General features: G+C 35.7%; 1 protein-coding gene across 11 annotated transcripts in view; it reads left to right on the top strand.

Annotated features, from left to right (window-relative positions):
- Positions 1 to 14,589, top strand: part of LRRK2 (leucine rich repeat kinase 2) — a 194,334-nt gene that overhangs the window by 62,165 nt on the left and 117,580 nt on the right. For all 11 annotated transcript variants that reach the window (XR_014233101.1, XM_082349301.1, XM_082349309.1 and 8 more), the window contains 3 exons: positions 6,302 to 6,431; positions 7,851 to 7,975; positions 12,253 to 12,365. Coding sequence is in view for 10 of the 11 variants with exons in the window: in XM_082349301.1 (XP_082205427.1) it covers positions 6,302 to 6,431; positions 7,851 to 7,975; positions 12,253 to 12,365 (368 nt within the window). In the remaining variant the exon portion in view is untranslated. The remainder of the gene's footprint in view (positions 1 to 6,301; positions 6,432 to 7,850; positions 7,976 to 12,252; positions 12,366 to 14,589) is intronic.

Here is a 14,589-nt window from a genome sequence, read left to right on the forward strand (position 1 = left end):
TTTTTGTAGTTCTTTTTTGTTCCTTTTTTTTGTTCCCTTCTCTTATGATTTGATGACTATCCTTTAGCGTTATGTTTGGATTATTTTCTTTTTTTTCAGTATGTATCTATTATAGATTTTTGGTTCGTGGTTGATGTGAGGGGTGTGTGTGTGTGTGTGTGTGTATATAAAATTATTTTAAGTTGATCTCTTAACTTTTTATTTCTCATTTATTGATCAAATATGGATTTATTTTGTTATTATGAGTATATATTCCTATATATATATTATAGATATATATACGGACACACACATACGCACATATAAAACATTAATCTGTTGTATTTTTCTTTTTTCCAATGTTACTTTCTTGAGAAGATGATCTCTTAACTTTGAAAGCATTTTAACATCCCTACATTTTTACTACTCTCTCCACATTCAGTGTTTTTTATATAATATTTTGCATCTTTTTGTTTTATGTATCCCTTACCTACTTACTGTGGACATAGATGATTTTACTACTTTTGTCTTTTAACCTTCCTACTAGTTTTATGAGTGGTTGATCTACTACCTTTACTTTATTTGCCTTTACCAATGAGATTTTTACTTTCATAAATTTTATTTTTCTAGTTGTGATCTTTTTTCCACCAGAGACATCTCTTTAACATTACTTGTACAGCATAGTGGTGCTGAACTCTTAGCTTTTGCTAGTCTGTAAAACTCTATCTCTCCTTCAAATGAATGATAGCCTTGCTGGGTAGAGTATTTTTTCCTTTTATCATTTTGAATATATCCTGCTACTCCCTTCTGTTCTGCAGAATTTAAGCTGACAGTCTTATGGGAGTTCCTTTGTATATAACTAATTGCTTCTCTTTTGCTTTAATATTCTCTCCTTATCTTCAATTTTTTCCATTTTAATTACAATATGTATTTTTATGGACCTCAATCTGTTGATCTTGTTTGGGGCTCTCCATGCTTTCTGGACCTGGATATCTATTCCTTTCCCAGTTTAGGGAAGTATTCAGCTATTGTCACTTCAAATAATTTCTCTGCCATTTTCTCTCTCTCTTCTCCTTCTGGGGTCTCTATATGAGAATGTTAGTATGCTTGATGTTGTCTCAGAGTTCTCTTAAATTGAACTCATATTTTACAGTTTTCTTTTTCCTTTTTTTCTTTTTTTGTTCAGCTCGTGTTATTTTTCACTACACTGTTTTCCAGTTCACTGATCTATTCCTCTGTATCATCTAATCTACTGTTGAATCCTTGTATTGTAATTTTCATTTCAATTTTTGTATTCTTCATCTCTTTAATTCTTCTTTATATTTTCTAACTCTTTGTTAAACTCACTGTGCTTATCCTTTCTTCTTCTGAGTTTGTTGAGCATCTTTATGATCATTACCTTGAATGCTTTATCTGGTAGATTGCATATCTCCACTTGGCTTAATTCTTCTGAGATTTTATCTTGTTCCTTCATTTGGAACATATTCCTTTGTTGCCTCATTTTGCCTAATTTTTTGTTTTTATTTGTATGTTTAGGTGGGTTGATTATGTTTCCTGATTTTGGAGAAGTGTACTTACATAGGAACATATTATTAGATCTAGCAGCACCCTCCCCTCTGGTTAACAGCTATATCTTCTAGGGGTGCCCCCTGTGTGGTCTGAGTGGGCTCTTCTGTTGTGGTGAGTCCAACTACTATGGGTGCTCAGGTAGGTGGGGCCAGTTTCTGGCTGGTTGGCCTCCTGGACCTCCTATGCAGAGGCTGCAGCTCCCTGGTGGCCAAGGCTGGGTCATGGCATGGCTGACTGCACAGTCTGGGGATTTCTGGGACTGGTTCTAGCCCACTGGTGGGTGGGGCTGGGTCCTGGCAGGCTGACTTCAGGCCTGGGAGGTCTTGGGGCAGTTGACTGCAGAGCTTAGGGTTTTGGAGCTGGTGCCGACCTGCTGGTTGGCAGTGCCAGGTCCCTGGGTGGCTGGCTGTGTGCCTGAGAGTCCCGTGGCAGCTGACTATGGGCCTGAGGGGTTCCCAGGACTAGTGCCAACCTGCTGATAGGTGCAGCTGAATCCTAGTGCTAATTGGCTAGATGGAGAACTCCAAAATGGTACTTGCCAGCACCAATGTCCTCGTGGTAGAATATGCTACCCAAAATGGCTGTCAGCAGCATCTTTGTGCCCAGGGGGAGTCCCAGTTACCTTCTGCCGCTCTGGGAGACTCTCCAAGATGAGCAAGTGGGTCTGACCCAGGCTCTTTTCAATTTACTGTGTGCTGGGTCTCCAAGTGTGTGAGACTTCGCATGCACACTTTAAGGGTGGAATCTCTGTTCCTACAGCCCTCTTGCTCTCTCACTATAGAAGCCGCACTGGCTTTCAAAGCCAGATGTTCTGGGGGCTCATCTTCCCAGTGCAGTACCCCCAGGCTGGAGAGACCAATGCGGGGCTTGGACCCCTTGCTCCATGAGGAGAACCTCTGCAGTTGTGATTATCCTCCTGTTTTTTGGTCCCTTATCCGGCAGTGTGGGTCTTGACTATATCACATTCTACACCCCTCCTGTCATCTCATTGTGGTTCTTCTTTTATGTCTTTAGTTGTGGAATATCTTTTCTGCTAGTCTTCAGATCATTCTCATAGATAGTTGTTCTGTAAATAGTTGTAATTTTGGTATGCCCATGGTAGGAGGTGAGTTCAGGGTCTTCCCTGGGAAGAATCTTGATCTCTGCAATTTTGATCAATCCCTGGGCTGATTCTTATTATGGTGTCTCAGGATTAGTTACATTTGGAGTTAACCTTGGTTTCTTTGTTCAGAATCAGTTCTCTGCTCTTTCTGCTTTCTTACTTCTTTGTTCTTGGTCACTTGCCATGTTAACTTTCCTCAGATCCCTTTGTATAGTCCTTGGAGTTCTGCCTTATGAGAGTATTAAGAACTTAAGTAGCTTGTTCACCAATCTCCATGGGCAACTTGTCATTGAAACACACTTGGGAACATTGCATGTGTAGGACTGGGTATAGTTTTCTAGAAAAAATGACTGGATTCGTGGCCAGAAAAACTGGGTTTTGTGATGGTGGTAACCAGGTGAAGGTTCAAGCATCTTGTGTAACATTTTCTTCATTTAATTAATTAGTTAATCAAATTAATATTTATTGAACCTTAGGCACTTGAGATACAGCAGATAAATAGAAATCCCAGGCTCATGAAGCTTACACTCTAGTGGGGAAGATAAATAAAAAGGCTAATTGGCATATATGATATGTGAGGTAACTAAGAAAAAAATACGAAGCAAAGAAGGAGTATAGGGGCTTCCCTGGTGGCGCAGTGGTTGAGAATCTACCTGCTAATGCAGGGGACACGGGTTCGAGCCCTGGTCTGGGAAGATCCCACATGCCGCGGAGCAACTAGGCCAGTGAGCCACAACTACTGAGCCTGCGCGTCTGGAGCCTGTGCTCTGCAACAAGAGAGGCCGCGATAGTGAGAGGCCCGTGAACCGCGATGAAGAGTGGCCCCTGCTTGCCACAACTAGAGAAAGCCCTCGCACAGAAACGAAGACCCAACACAGCCAAAAATAAATAAATTAATTAATTAAAAAAAAAAATTTCCCCCATATCTTTAAAAAAAAAAAAAAAGAAAAAAGAAGGAGTATACATATTAGGGTTCAGAGGTGATGAAATTGTGACTAGGCAGTGAGGAAAGAAGGTGACTATTGAAGTGAAGGCCTAGAGGGAGTTTTGCATATTGTTGTTTTTTTTTTTAAATTTTTATTTATTTATTTACTTATTTATTTATTTATGGCTGTGTTGGGTCTTCGTTTCTGTACGAGGGCTTTCTCTAGTTGTGGCAAGCGGGGGCACTCTTCATCGCGGTGCGCGGGCCTCTCATTATCACGGCCTCTCCTGTTGCGGAGCACAGGCTCCAGACGCGCAGGCTCAGTAGTTGTGGCACACGGGCTTAGTTGCTCCACGGCATGTGGGATCTTCCCAGACCAGGGCTTGAACCCGTGTCCCCTGCATTGGCAGGCAGACTCTCAACCACTGCGCCACCAGGGAAGCCCCGCATATTGTTATTGGTCTTGTAAAGCAGATAATTTATTGCTAAAATGGAGTGGAAGAAGTCATGAGTATTGTGTAGATAGCTGGTAAATGAGATAAGGTGTGTAAAGTGTTCTATAAACTCTAAAGTGACTCCATGCCGTAATTTTTTCTCCAACGTGTACTGTACGATGGAATTTCTATTCTTAATTTTCAAGTCTCAAATTGAGTTAATGTCCAAGACAGTGATCATTATAGTGTGGTCTCTGGACCAGCAACATCATTTGGGAACTTGTTTAAAATGTAATTTCTAGGGTGCCATATAGACCCAATGAATCATAAACTCTGTAGGTGGAACCCAGCAATCTGTTTTAACAAGTCACCCAGGGGATTCTCATGTACTCTGAAGTGTGCGAACTGATGGTCTAGAATAAATTCTATAATTTAAAGTATTTCCTTGGCTGGAATTTAGCCATTTTAGGAGGGGCTATTAAAACTTCTGATTTGACCGAGCAAGATAACCAAATTCTTTTTTTAATGAATTAATTAAAATCATTAAAAAATTTTTATTGGGCTAACATTAGTTTATAACATTATAAGTTTCATGTGTACAACATTATATTTCTACTTCTGTATATACTACAGTGTGCTCACCACCAAAAATTTAGTTTCCATCCATCACCATACAGTTCATCCCCTTTATACATTTCACACTCCTTGGCCCCTCTCCCCTCTGGTAACCACTAGTACTCTGTTTTTGTTTGGTTTGTTCATTTATAATTATTTTATATTCCACGTGTGAGTGAAATCATACAGTATTTGTCTTTCTCCATCTGACTTATTTCACTTAGCATAATACCCTCAAGGTCCATCCATGTTGGTGCAAATGGCAAGATTTCATCTTTTTTTATGACTGAGTAGTATTCCACCATATATGTATGTCATATCTTCTTTATACATTCATTGGTTAATGGGCACTTAGGTTGTTTCCATATCTTGGATATTATAAATAATGCTGTGAAGAACGTAGGGGTGCATATATCTTTTCAAATTAGTGGCGTTTTCACATTTTTTGGATAAATATCCAGAAGTGGGATACCTGGATCATATGATAGTTCTATTCTTAATTTTGCTGAGGAATCTCCATACTTTTTTCCACAGTGACTGTACCATTTTACATTCCCTTTTATCCACGTCCTCGCCAACACTTGAATAACCAAATTCTTATTATATTTTAATGTGTGCTATTCAGGATGTCTTTAAAAGGTGTGAGTTTTCAGATTTTGCCAGTAATTTAGAATGCATGTTATCACTTCCACTTATTTTTGAGTTTTGTCTGATCTTTTCTTTTTTTCCCAATTTGAGATGCATATCTTATTTTTTCAAAATAGTACTTAAAGCTTTCAAAGTTTCATTTCCTGCCACCTTCAGTGTTGAAATATAGTGTATAATGTTGGAATTGATATTTATATAGAGGTTTCAAGGTAAGTGATATTTATATAGAAACTTTAAGACAATATGGAAACTTTAAGACACTGGATTTGCATTTGGTGAAGAAAGTTTATTATGAAGAGGAAAATTATTTTGTAATAATTATTGCTGGGATATAATTACTTTTCCACATATAATATGCAATCAGTTTTAAAGCAATCTATGTGTTTCTTAAGCTTTGGCATTATTCTGTGAAAGTATGTATTAATTTTGTTCTCTATCAGTGCTTTTCATCACTTTGCATATCATGGCACACATAGAAATGATAATGTTTGTACAGTCCACTGGGGTAAATGGAGAAGGTAGCTCAAGGCTGAGGGCAACCCAACCTGGTTTCAGCCCCACTTCCTGCATCCCCCCAAGAGCCAATAGGATGCTCAGTATCTTCACACATCTATAACTTATTCCCAACTCACTAGTGAGCCTTAGCTCTATATAAGTATGGTTATTTTAGGAAGTTGTTTTAAATATTAGAATGAAATTTAACTTTCATTCTTATTTTGGAGGACATTATTTTAAAATGCATTTCTGCAAAAAATACTCCTTTCACATGGATGACGGTTACATTCCACTAGTTTACTCTGTGAATGAGACTTTAATACTAAAACCTCAACAAATGGTTAATAAATGTGAAAAAATTGGAAATGGTATATATTTTAAATTAAAAAAATTAAGTTGCCAATGAAATATAAATTAAATATGTAGTTTAAATACTTTCCTATGAATTTGGATTATTTTAATAGTATGTGTCTTTTTGCAAGATTATGAGAATGTGCTTTCATTTATACAAGTAACATTTAAAAAATCTTGTAGTTAATTTCAGAAAGATCCTGTTATCAAAAGGAATATATCTGAATGTATTGGAGTTAATGCAGAAGCATATACATTCTCCTGAAGTGGCTGAAAGTGGCTGTAAAATGCTAAATCATCTTTTTGAAGGAAGGTAATACATATTTCTGAATTTATGTAGAATATATTAATTGGACCAGGTAGAATATCAATATTTTGAGCATAATTTTAAGAATAAAAGGAAAAACAAGGCATTTGAAGAGTGAAACATTTTGCAATATAATTTCATGTCAGTGATACATAGACTTATTTTATCTACATATTGAAAGGGATGATAGAGAAAGTAGAAATAGGTTGAAGGTTTGCTTTTGTGCTTAATGCTTGGTGTTGACTATGTTTTGAAAAAATGGCAGTTATATAGAACATAACCTTAAACAATTTTTCAGATTATTGTGTTATGTGAAAGGTATAAAAGATAAAATCAGGATATGGCTTCTAATTATTATTTTTAAGTTTACCTTAAATTGTGATTTTTATGGTCCTGGCAGTGTATGAACCTTTATATATGAGGCAAAACACAGTGGAATAACTGACAGTTTAAGATTTTGTACATTCTGGGCAATTAATGTTTCTGGCTGTTTTCTCATATATTAAATGTGTAAATTTCCAGTCCTGGGGATTCAAAGTTAACTAGGACAATGTGCCTGCCCTTAAAAATCTCCCTGTCTAGTTGGGGAGACTAATTTATAAACAGATAATTACAATACAGTGTGATAATTCAGTGGCAGGATGTGTAAAATCATAGGGTCTTGGTGAACCAAGCTAGGGCGACCAAAGGAGAGAGGCTACAAAGAGGGGATCTGTTTAACCTGGGACTTTAAAGTGGAAAAAAGGGACTATATGTCAGTAACCACAGACCCATGCGAAGTGAGGACACAGTTATGATATGCGGAAGTTTTAGTCAGTAGGGCACTGTGTAAAGCAAGGGCTGCCTCTATTAAAGTTTGTAGGACCTACTGAAATCTACATTTATTTGTATGTAAAAGAAAGTGTAGCTAAAATACCTTAGAGAAACCAAGACTTTAGTGCAAATAAAACTAATTAAGAATACCATATAAGAAGTCTAGTGGTGTTAATCTGGAAGAGGGCAGGTAGTTATACAATAAACAGCTCTCTGGACTTGGCGGTCAGAGTTTGCATTCCAGCTCTGGCTCTGTCACGTTCCAGTGATAGGACCTTGATGTTTAACCTCTGTCAGCCTAAATTCTGTACCTGGAAAATGCAAATAATAACACCTACTTTCCAGGGTTGCTGCCAGTGACCCATGTATAGACCAGAAGGAAGTTGTTAGTTCTGGGAAACTAAATAAAAGAATTCCCAGTTTACTGTAAATTTAACTTCTTGACATCAAAGTTTAACTAAATTAGAATTTAAATTGTGTATGCTCATACTACCAAATTCACATCAGCCTTTTCTGATAAAATAGTTCTGTTTTCTCGTATTTGTTTCAAATTGGTGTTTGTACTGGAATCAGGTTGTACTTTTAATAAGCATTTCAATATTTTATCTCTAGTAACACTTCCCTGGATACAATGGCAGCAGTGGCCCCCAAAATAATAACAGTTATGAGAAGTCATGAGACGTCAGTGTCAGTGCAGCTGGAGGCACTTCGAGCTATTTTACATTTTATAGTTCCAGGTAAGTTACATAACTGATTGTGGGAAGAGATGTCATTTTAAGTGGATTTTTTGACTTTTCATGAGATATCAACTTTCTAGGCAAAAATTAAAGGACCAGTTTCTGCCAACCAAATGTAATCTTTTCACTAGCCCAAAAATTAAAATAGAGGGAAAATGATGATGTGGAAGAGTCAGATAAATTTAGATTAAAATTTAATAAGAAACATCAATAATTTATTTCCAGAAAAAATAACTGCAACATAGTGTGGAGCTTTACCTCCAAGGAGAGTGTCATCTCTGCTATTTCTTTTCTATTTCTGTTGACCTTACCAAGTCCAAGTTTTTTTGTTTGTTTTTTTCCTGTCTGAATTATAATAATACCCAACTAATTTTTACACTTCCTCTTTTGCCTCTTTCCAGTCCTTCTTTTACTCTGCGGTTGAATTAATCTTTCTCAAATATAACCATGTGGCTTTTACTCATGAGCCACAATAGTGTCCATCCTCCCCACATTTACTTCCTGCTTACATCTGTTATGACCTTATTTTTCCTCCAAAGCCCATTTAAAACACCTGCTCCCCCATTCATTCAGCACGTATTTATTAAGTGCCTCTTATGTTCTATATATTGTGATGACTGCAAAGGTCTGAAAGACAAGTAAAAAAAGACATGACTGTACTATTTATAGGAGCCTAGAGGTAGACAGATAGTTAATTACCAGACAGTTGCGAGGAGCTATTATAGATACATGTATTATAAAAGGCTATGAGAGTATTGATGGAGGCACAGATAATTTATTCAAAAGAGTAGGTCAGAGATTGTGATATTTGAACTTGACGGGTGAATAAGGCCGACCTGGTAAAAAGGCCAGGAAGGACACTTCAAGCAGAAAGAGAAAGTGCACATGGTGTGGGGTGAGTGGAGCATGGTATGTGAGGAAAGCAGTCCTGGGGATAAATGTGGAAGGACAGGCAGAGGCTGAGAGGGAAGGGCCTTGAACACAACGCTGAGCAGTTTGTGCTTTTTTTTAACACAAGTCAATTCAAATTTATTTAAGGTGTTTCAAAATTGCAGTGTCATAACCAAATCTGCAATTTACAACAGTAGCACTGTGGTGTGGAGAATGATTGGTGGGAGGGGAGCCTCCTGCAGGGAGATTAGGCTGGAGGCTGTGATAGGTGAGACATGGTGGGGGCCCAGTAAAGAAAACAGAGGAGAGGATGGATGTGGGAGATGTTTAGGAGGTTCATTTGACGTGACTTTCTGACTACTGAATATCAGGGATGTTATTATTATTTTGCTCTGTAAAAGTCCCAATTCTTTGAAGCCCATTGTTTTTGGCCCTTTTTAAATGAAATCTTCCTAAGTCTACCATTATCTGTAGTCATATTGGTATTTTATGTTTCTGAGTATAAGAGTATTCTCTGTGTAAGAGTATAGATTTTTTCAAGGAGAGGGCTTTCTTTAGTCATGCCTTTTGTTTTGTTTTTTTTTAACCCCCTGGTAACTTGAACAAAAATAACTATTCAATAAATTTTGAATTGAATCATGATGTCCCATTCATAGTTGTCACGCAACTTTAGAGATATAATTTAACAGACATAGTTTTGCTTGAAATATTATTGTGAATATTTTAAACTTTGTAGATTGTAAAAAACAAAACAAAATCCTTTTGATTACCCTTAAAGGTGTCAGCCTTCTTCTTTTGAGAGTGGATTTGAGTTTTAAAGATAACCAAAAGACATTCAGAATCGTTTGTTAGTTAATAACACTCTTTTAGTTCAAAAATAAGTTTCGAATGTAGAATTTCTTTTCTTTCATTGTTCTGAGATTGAGCCTGAAGCGACATTGATAGTCAGTAATAATTTAGATGTATGACATGATGTATTTAAATGTTTTTTATAATAATGTTTAGGTGTATTAAACAGGTGCCCTTGAAAATAATTTTATAACTTTATGGTGGTACTTTATGTATGGAAACATTAATAGACATATTTTATAAGCATATCAACATATAAATACATTTCTCTATTAGGTAAAGGCTTAACCATCTACTTCACTCTATGCTAACCTACCATATTACCATACCATACCACACGATACCATACTCTACCATGCTGTAACTGTACCATACTATATCATTCTATATTATATCATTCTGTATGTCAATGAGTAACTATAATATCAGTACCCCAGTAGTTTTGAGGTTGAATATGATTCTGGTTTTGACATGCTGAAGTAGGTACTTATGTTTAGATGTACATGTATTAATTTATTAACTAGACCATATTCAGATTATTAATTGTAACAAAGATGTGCATTATAGCAAATTTGTATAATTTAATTCAGGGCCACATATTGCAGCTAGTATTATGTCTCTTAAGTTTCTTTCAATCTGGTACTGTTCACTTCCTCCTCTTTTTTATAACAATAACTTATTGAAGTGATTGAGCCTGTTGCTTTAAAAAAAATAATAATAAAGATCTACTTATTTTAATAAAATATCATTTGACTTGTTCTTTCTTGATTTAGTGTCAGTTCTAGAGGAAAAAATTCTTTAGGAAAGGACATATGCATATTGGGAAGTGTATAGAGGAAAGTGATTATGAATATAAAACCACATCCTTAAGAACAATAAGAGAAGCTGAATTTGTTTAATTTGGAGAGGAGATAATGCAGGAGGTTATGAAAGCTATTAAAACTCACTCATTTATAGTTAGTAACAAATGTGTAAAGCATTATTCAAAGTACTTTATGTATATAAACTTTTAAAATTCTTGTAGCAACCCATAAGGCAGATTCTACTTTTCCACCCCATTTTACAGATGATGAAACTGAGGCATAAGATATAGAGATTTTAAGGTCACAGCTTATGTAACGGAGCCAGGTTTTCACCCTATGCAGCCTGAATCAGAGTGGGTGCTTTTTAAAGACACATTTGTGCAATAAGTGTATGTGGAACAACTGTTATACTAAAGCACTATGCTTGGAACTCTTGGTAACCTGGAGGTGATTAGGTTATGGATCCTGCCTTCAAAAAGTTTGCAGTTCAAACAATTTAAAGGACTATTATGTGGAAAGGAAATTATATCCATTCTGGATAGTAGAACCTCAAATGATATAACAAAGACCAGAGATGAACTTTTGGGAATATTCATTTGGTCTTAATATAAGAAAGACATTTAATAAGTCTCCTTACATATGGCATGAAGTTTTTACTTCTCAACAGGACTGCTTTTAATGGTCACATCTGCTTGTGATATAATGGGCAGCTTCAGAAATTAATGTGATCTTGGTCACTGAAAATGAGACACTGAGAGTTTAAGTAACTTGTCGAAGGTCATACAGCTGTAGTGAACCTGTTTGAATAAATTTTAAAATGAGGACTGAAAGTTCTAGGAGGGTGAAAATCGTGCCTGTCATATTCACTGTGGTATTCTCAGCATGTAGCAAAATCCCTTGCATGTAGTTGGCATTCAAATGTTTGTTAAGTAAATGAAAAGTTATATGCAGTCAACTTATAGTTTGTGTTAATACAAATTATTGAAGTGAAAGGTTATAAGGAATTGTTTATTAATAATTATTTCTATAGTCATAGGTTTTAGAAACGTTATTTATTCATAATAATTTTACTTATATGTTCTATTGTATAACCAATATATATATATATTTTTTTTTTAACCAATATTTTTTGACTTCCTGTTTTCCCAACAGTTTTGGGTTAGTTCAGCTACAATGTAGCTGAATAAAGAATATGTATTCTTTAAGTTGCTTAATACTTTTATACAGCCTTAAAGGACTTTTAATAAAACTATATGCTCTTTACCATTATAATGCTGAAACTAAAAACTTTTTTTTTCCAGTGTTATTCCAGCTGCTCTTTTATGTCTACATTTCATATGTGACCTTTTTATGTTGTAGTCCAAATAACTTTGATCTTTTCTCAAGTTGTCCATTGTTGCATAAAAATCTTCTAGCTTCTTGTAATGAGTACAGCCTATTCATACAAAAAAGAGACTGTTCCAGAAAATTCCTCCACCGTAGTAACTTCTTGCTACTTTAAATTCAGTGAACATCCGCACACACTGTATTTATTTTACATTCAGTGATGAACTGTTTTTAGAAATTTCTTAAAGCTAAGAGTTATTTCTTTGGTAAGGAGCCATGGACTAGAAAAAGGTATAACATATATATGTATTGTTGGGTTAATTATAATCATTCCTAGTAAGTGACAGTCTATTCAGCCCAAATCTTTATGAGAAAAACATTTGTTTATTTGTTAATTTTTACATTTAGGCATCCCAGAAGAATCCAGGGAAGATACTGAATATCAGCATAAGCTAAATATGGTTAAAAAACAGTGTTTCAGGAATGATATTCACAAATTGGTCCTAGCGGCTTTGAATAGGGTACGTATAATATAGGTTTTCTGCCTTTATACTCTTAACTAGAATATAGAATTGGGGAAGTAGGGGGGCTTTTATTAGCTTAAGTTTTCCATGTTCTGTTTACTATGATAGTAGGAAGTTATATGTTTAGAGACAGAAGATAACAGTAGGGATGTAGGGGGTAAAGAGATGTGCCATTCCAGCTAAGAGAAGTGCACCGTCAACTACAGACTTTGACAGGCTCTTTTGATAAATCCATTCGAGTCTGTTCAATCAGAAAGAGAACTCTAGATGTGCAGCTAAGCCTCACGAGCAATGTCAGGAGCCATGACTGCTATTTTCTCTTTCTGTCCTCCTGGCTGCTTGTCTTTCTTTTCTGGTCCCAGGCTGAAAGGTTCAGTACATGAAGACACACAGGGCACACATTAAAGTCTTTTTTGATTCCCTGTGCTTGTTTTCATTTTACTCCTTAGGAATAACCTCTGAGATGGCTCAGTGTGCATTGTTTTCTTCCAATGTTAGGTATTTACCTATCTATGTACATTTGCAATAATATAATTAATAAATTAATAATCATACTACATCTGAAAAAGGAGAAGAGGAGCATTATTTTTATATTGTGCAGTGCAAAAGGTATTGATGGAATTAAGATGGTTTTGAAATTTAACATAAGATGAATTGGTTCTTTATAAAAGATATCAGGGTAAAGATGTAAAGATGTGAAGATTAAGTTAATGTTTTCATGAAAGGAAGAGAGTAGTCAAAGTAATTAATGGAAATAATTCCTTGTGATTTAGTATACTTTGAAAAATGTCATGAATTAATTAGAAGAGCCTGCAGAGAGATCTTCAAAAATGCGATTTAAACTGAACTTTATAATGTAATTGTTTATGATATATTTGAGTCATTTGTACTCAAACCTTAATATGATTCTTGAGTATAGCCATGGGTTGCATTTAATTCCAGAAATATTTGGTGAAAATAAGTATGTGGAAGGAACTGTGTTAGACACTGGGAAGACAAAAATGAATATGCTTTGTATCCTTCTGTAATGGATCTCATAATCTGGCTGGGCCATGCATAAAACATAAAACACATATTAGGTTGTTCTGTATTAGCACTTATGAGCTGCACTAGCTTTATGAACAGTACTTTAGGAACATAGAGGAGAGAGTAGTTAATTTTGTTCATGGTATATGTTGGTGAGAAGCAAGAGGTACCAGAAAAGCCTTTTGGTAACTCTGATTCTGGTTATCCCATCTTTCCTAACATTACTGAATACGGGTGTGATAGAGTGGAAGGAGTGGCCAGTCAATGGAGAAGTACTGTGCTTACTGCCATCAGTACTGTGATGCCAAGAAGATCACTCTGCTCCCAGGTCTTACTTTCTTTTGCTATATAATCCCAGGAGAAGTGGTTGAGAACCTCCCTACCCCTTCCTTTATTTTCCATGCCACACTTGAGTAATGACACACAACTTCTCACTAAACAGTGACTGTCATTTGTGGGCAGGGAATTAAGGTCATGGGGAAACAGAAGTGACACTATTTATTTTAAAAAATCTCCCCTGTGTAATTCCCCTAATTCTTCACCATGGTTGAGAAAAAATGCTCTAAAACATGAATGTATCTTTTTTTTAGTTCTAAAATTCTGTGATTGCATGTCTCACTCTGAATAAATGTTACAAGGCATCAGAGATTTTAGGTCCAAATACTACTGATGTAATAAAATGAATTACCATTAAAAATAAGTCTATTCTTGGAGAGCAGACTTCCAAATAAGGTAGAATTTGAGATTCAACTAAGATTTACAATGCGAAGACTATTAAAAGTATTTATTAAAGTTAATCAATGTTTGGATATATATATATGTGTGTATGTAAATATATACACATATAACGTGTATATATATATATACATATGTATGTGTAAATCCAATAACATTCAGGCTGAAGTTAAATGTCTGAAATATTGACATTCCATTTATGCTTGATCCTTTTAGCTTTTTCTGCACATGAAAACATTCAGTCACCTTTTCTAGAGAGATCGATTTGCCCAGTATTGTCTCTGGAGAACACAGTAGAAAATGGGACTCTCAGCATTTTGGTCACATCTGTGCTTTGTATGCAGTGACACTGCTGCTGTCCTCAAGCCAGGGAACTTACAAAGTCAAACCAATCTTCTGATTAAATGGACACAAATCAAAGAGCTTGTGTGCTTCTCAAAAACCTTAAAGCAAAATGTAC

Source organism: Balaenoptera borealis, assembly GCF_965194805.1.
Source record: "Balaenoptera borealis genome assembly, chromosome: 13".
Lineage (NCBI taxonomy): Eukaryota > Metazoa > Chordata > Mammalia > Artiodactyla > Balaenopteridae > Balaenoptera > Balaenoptera borealis.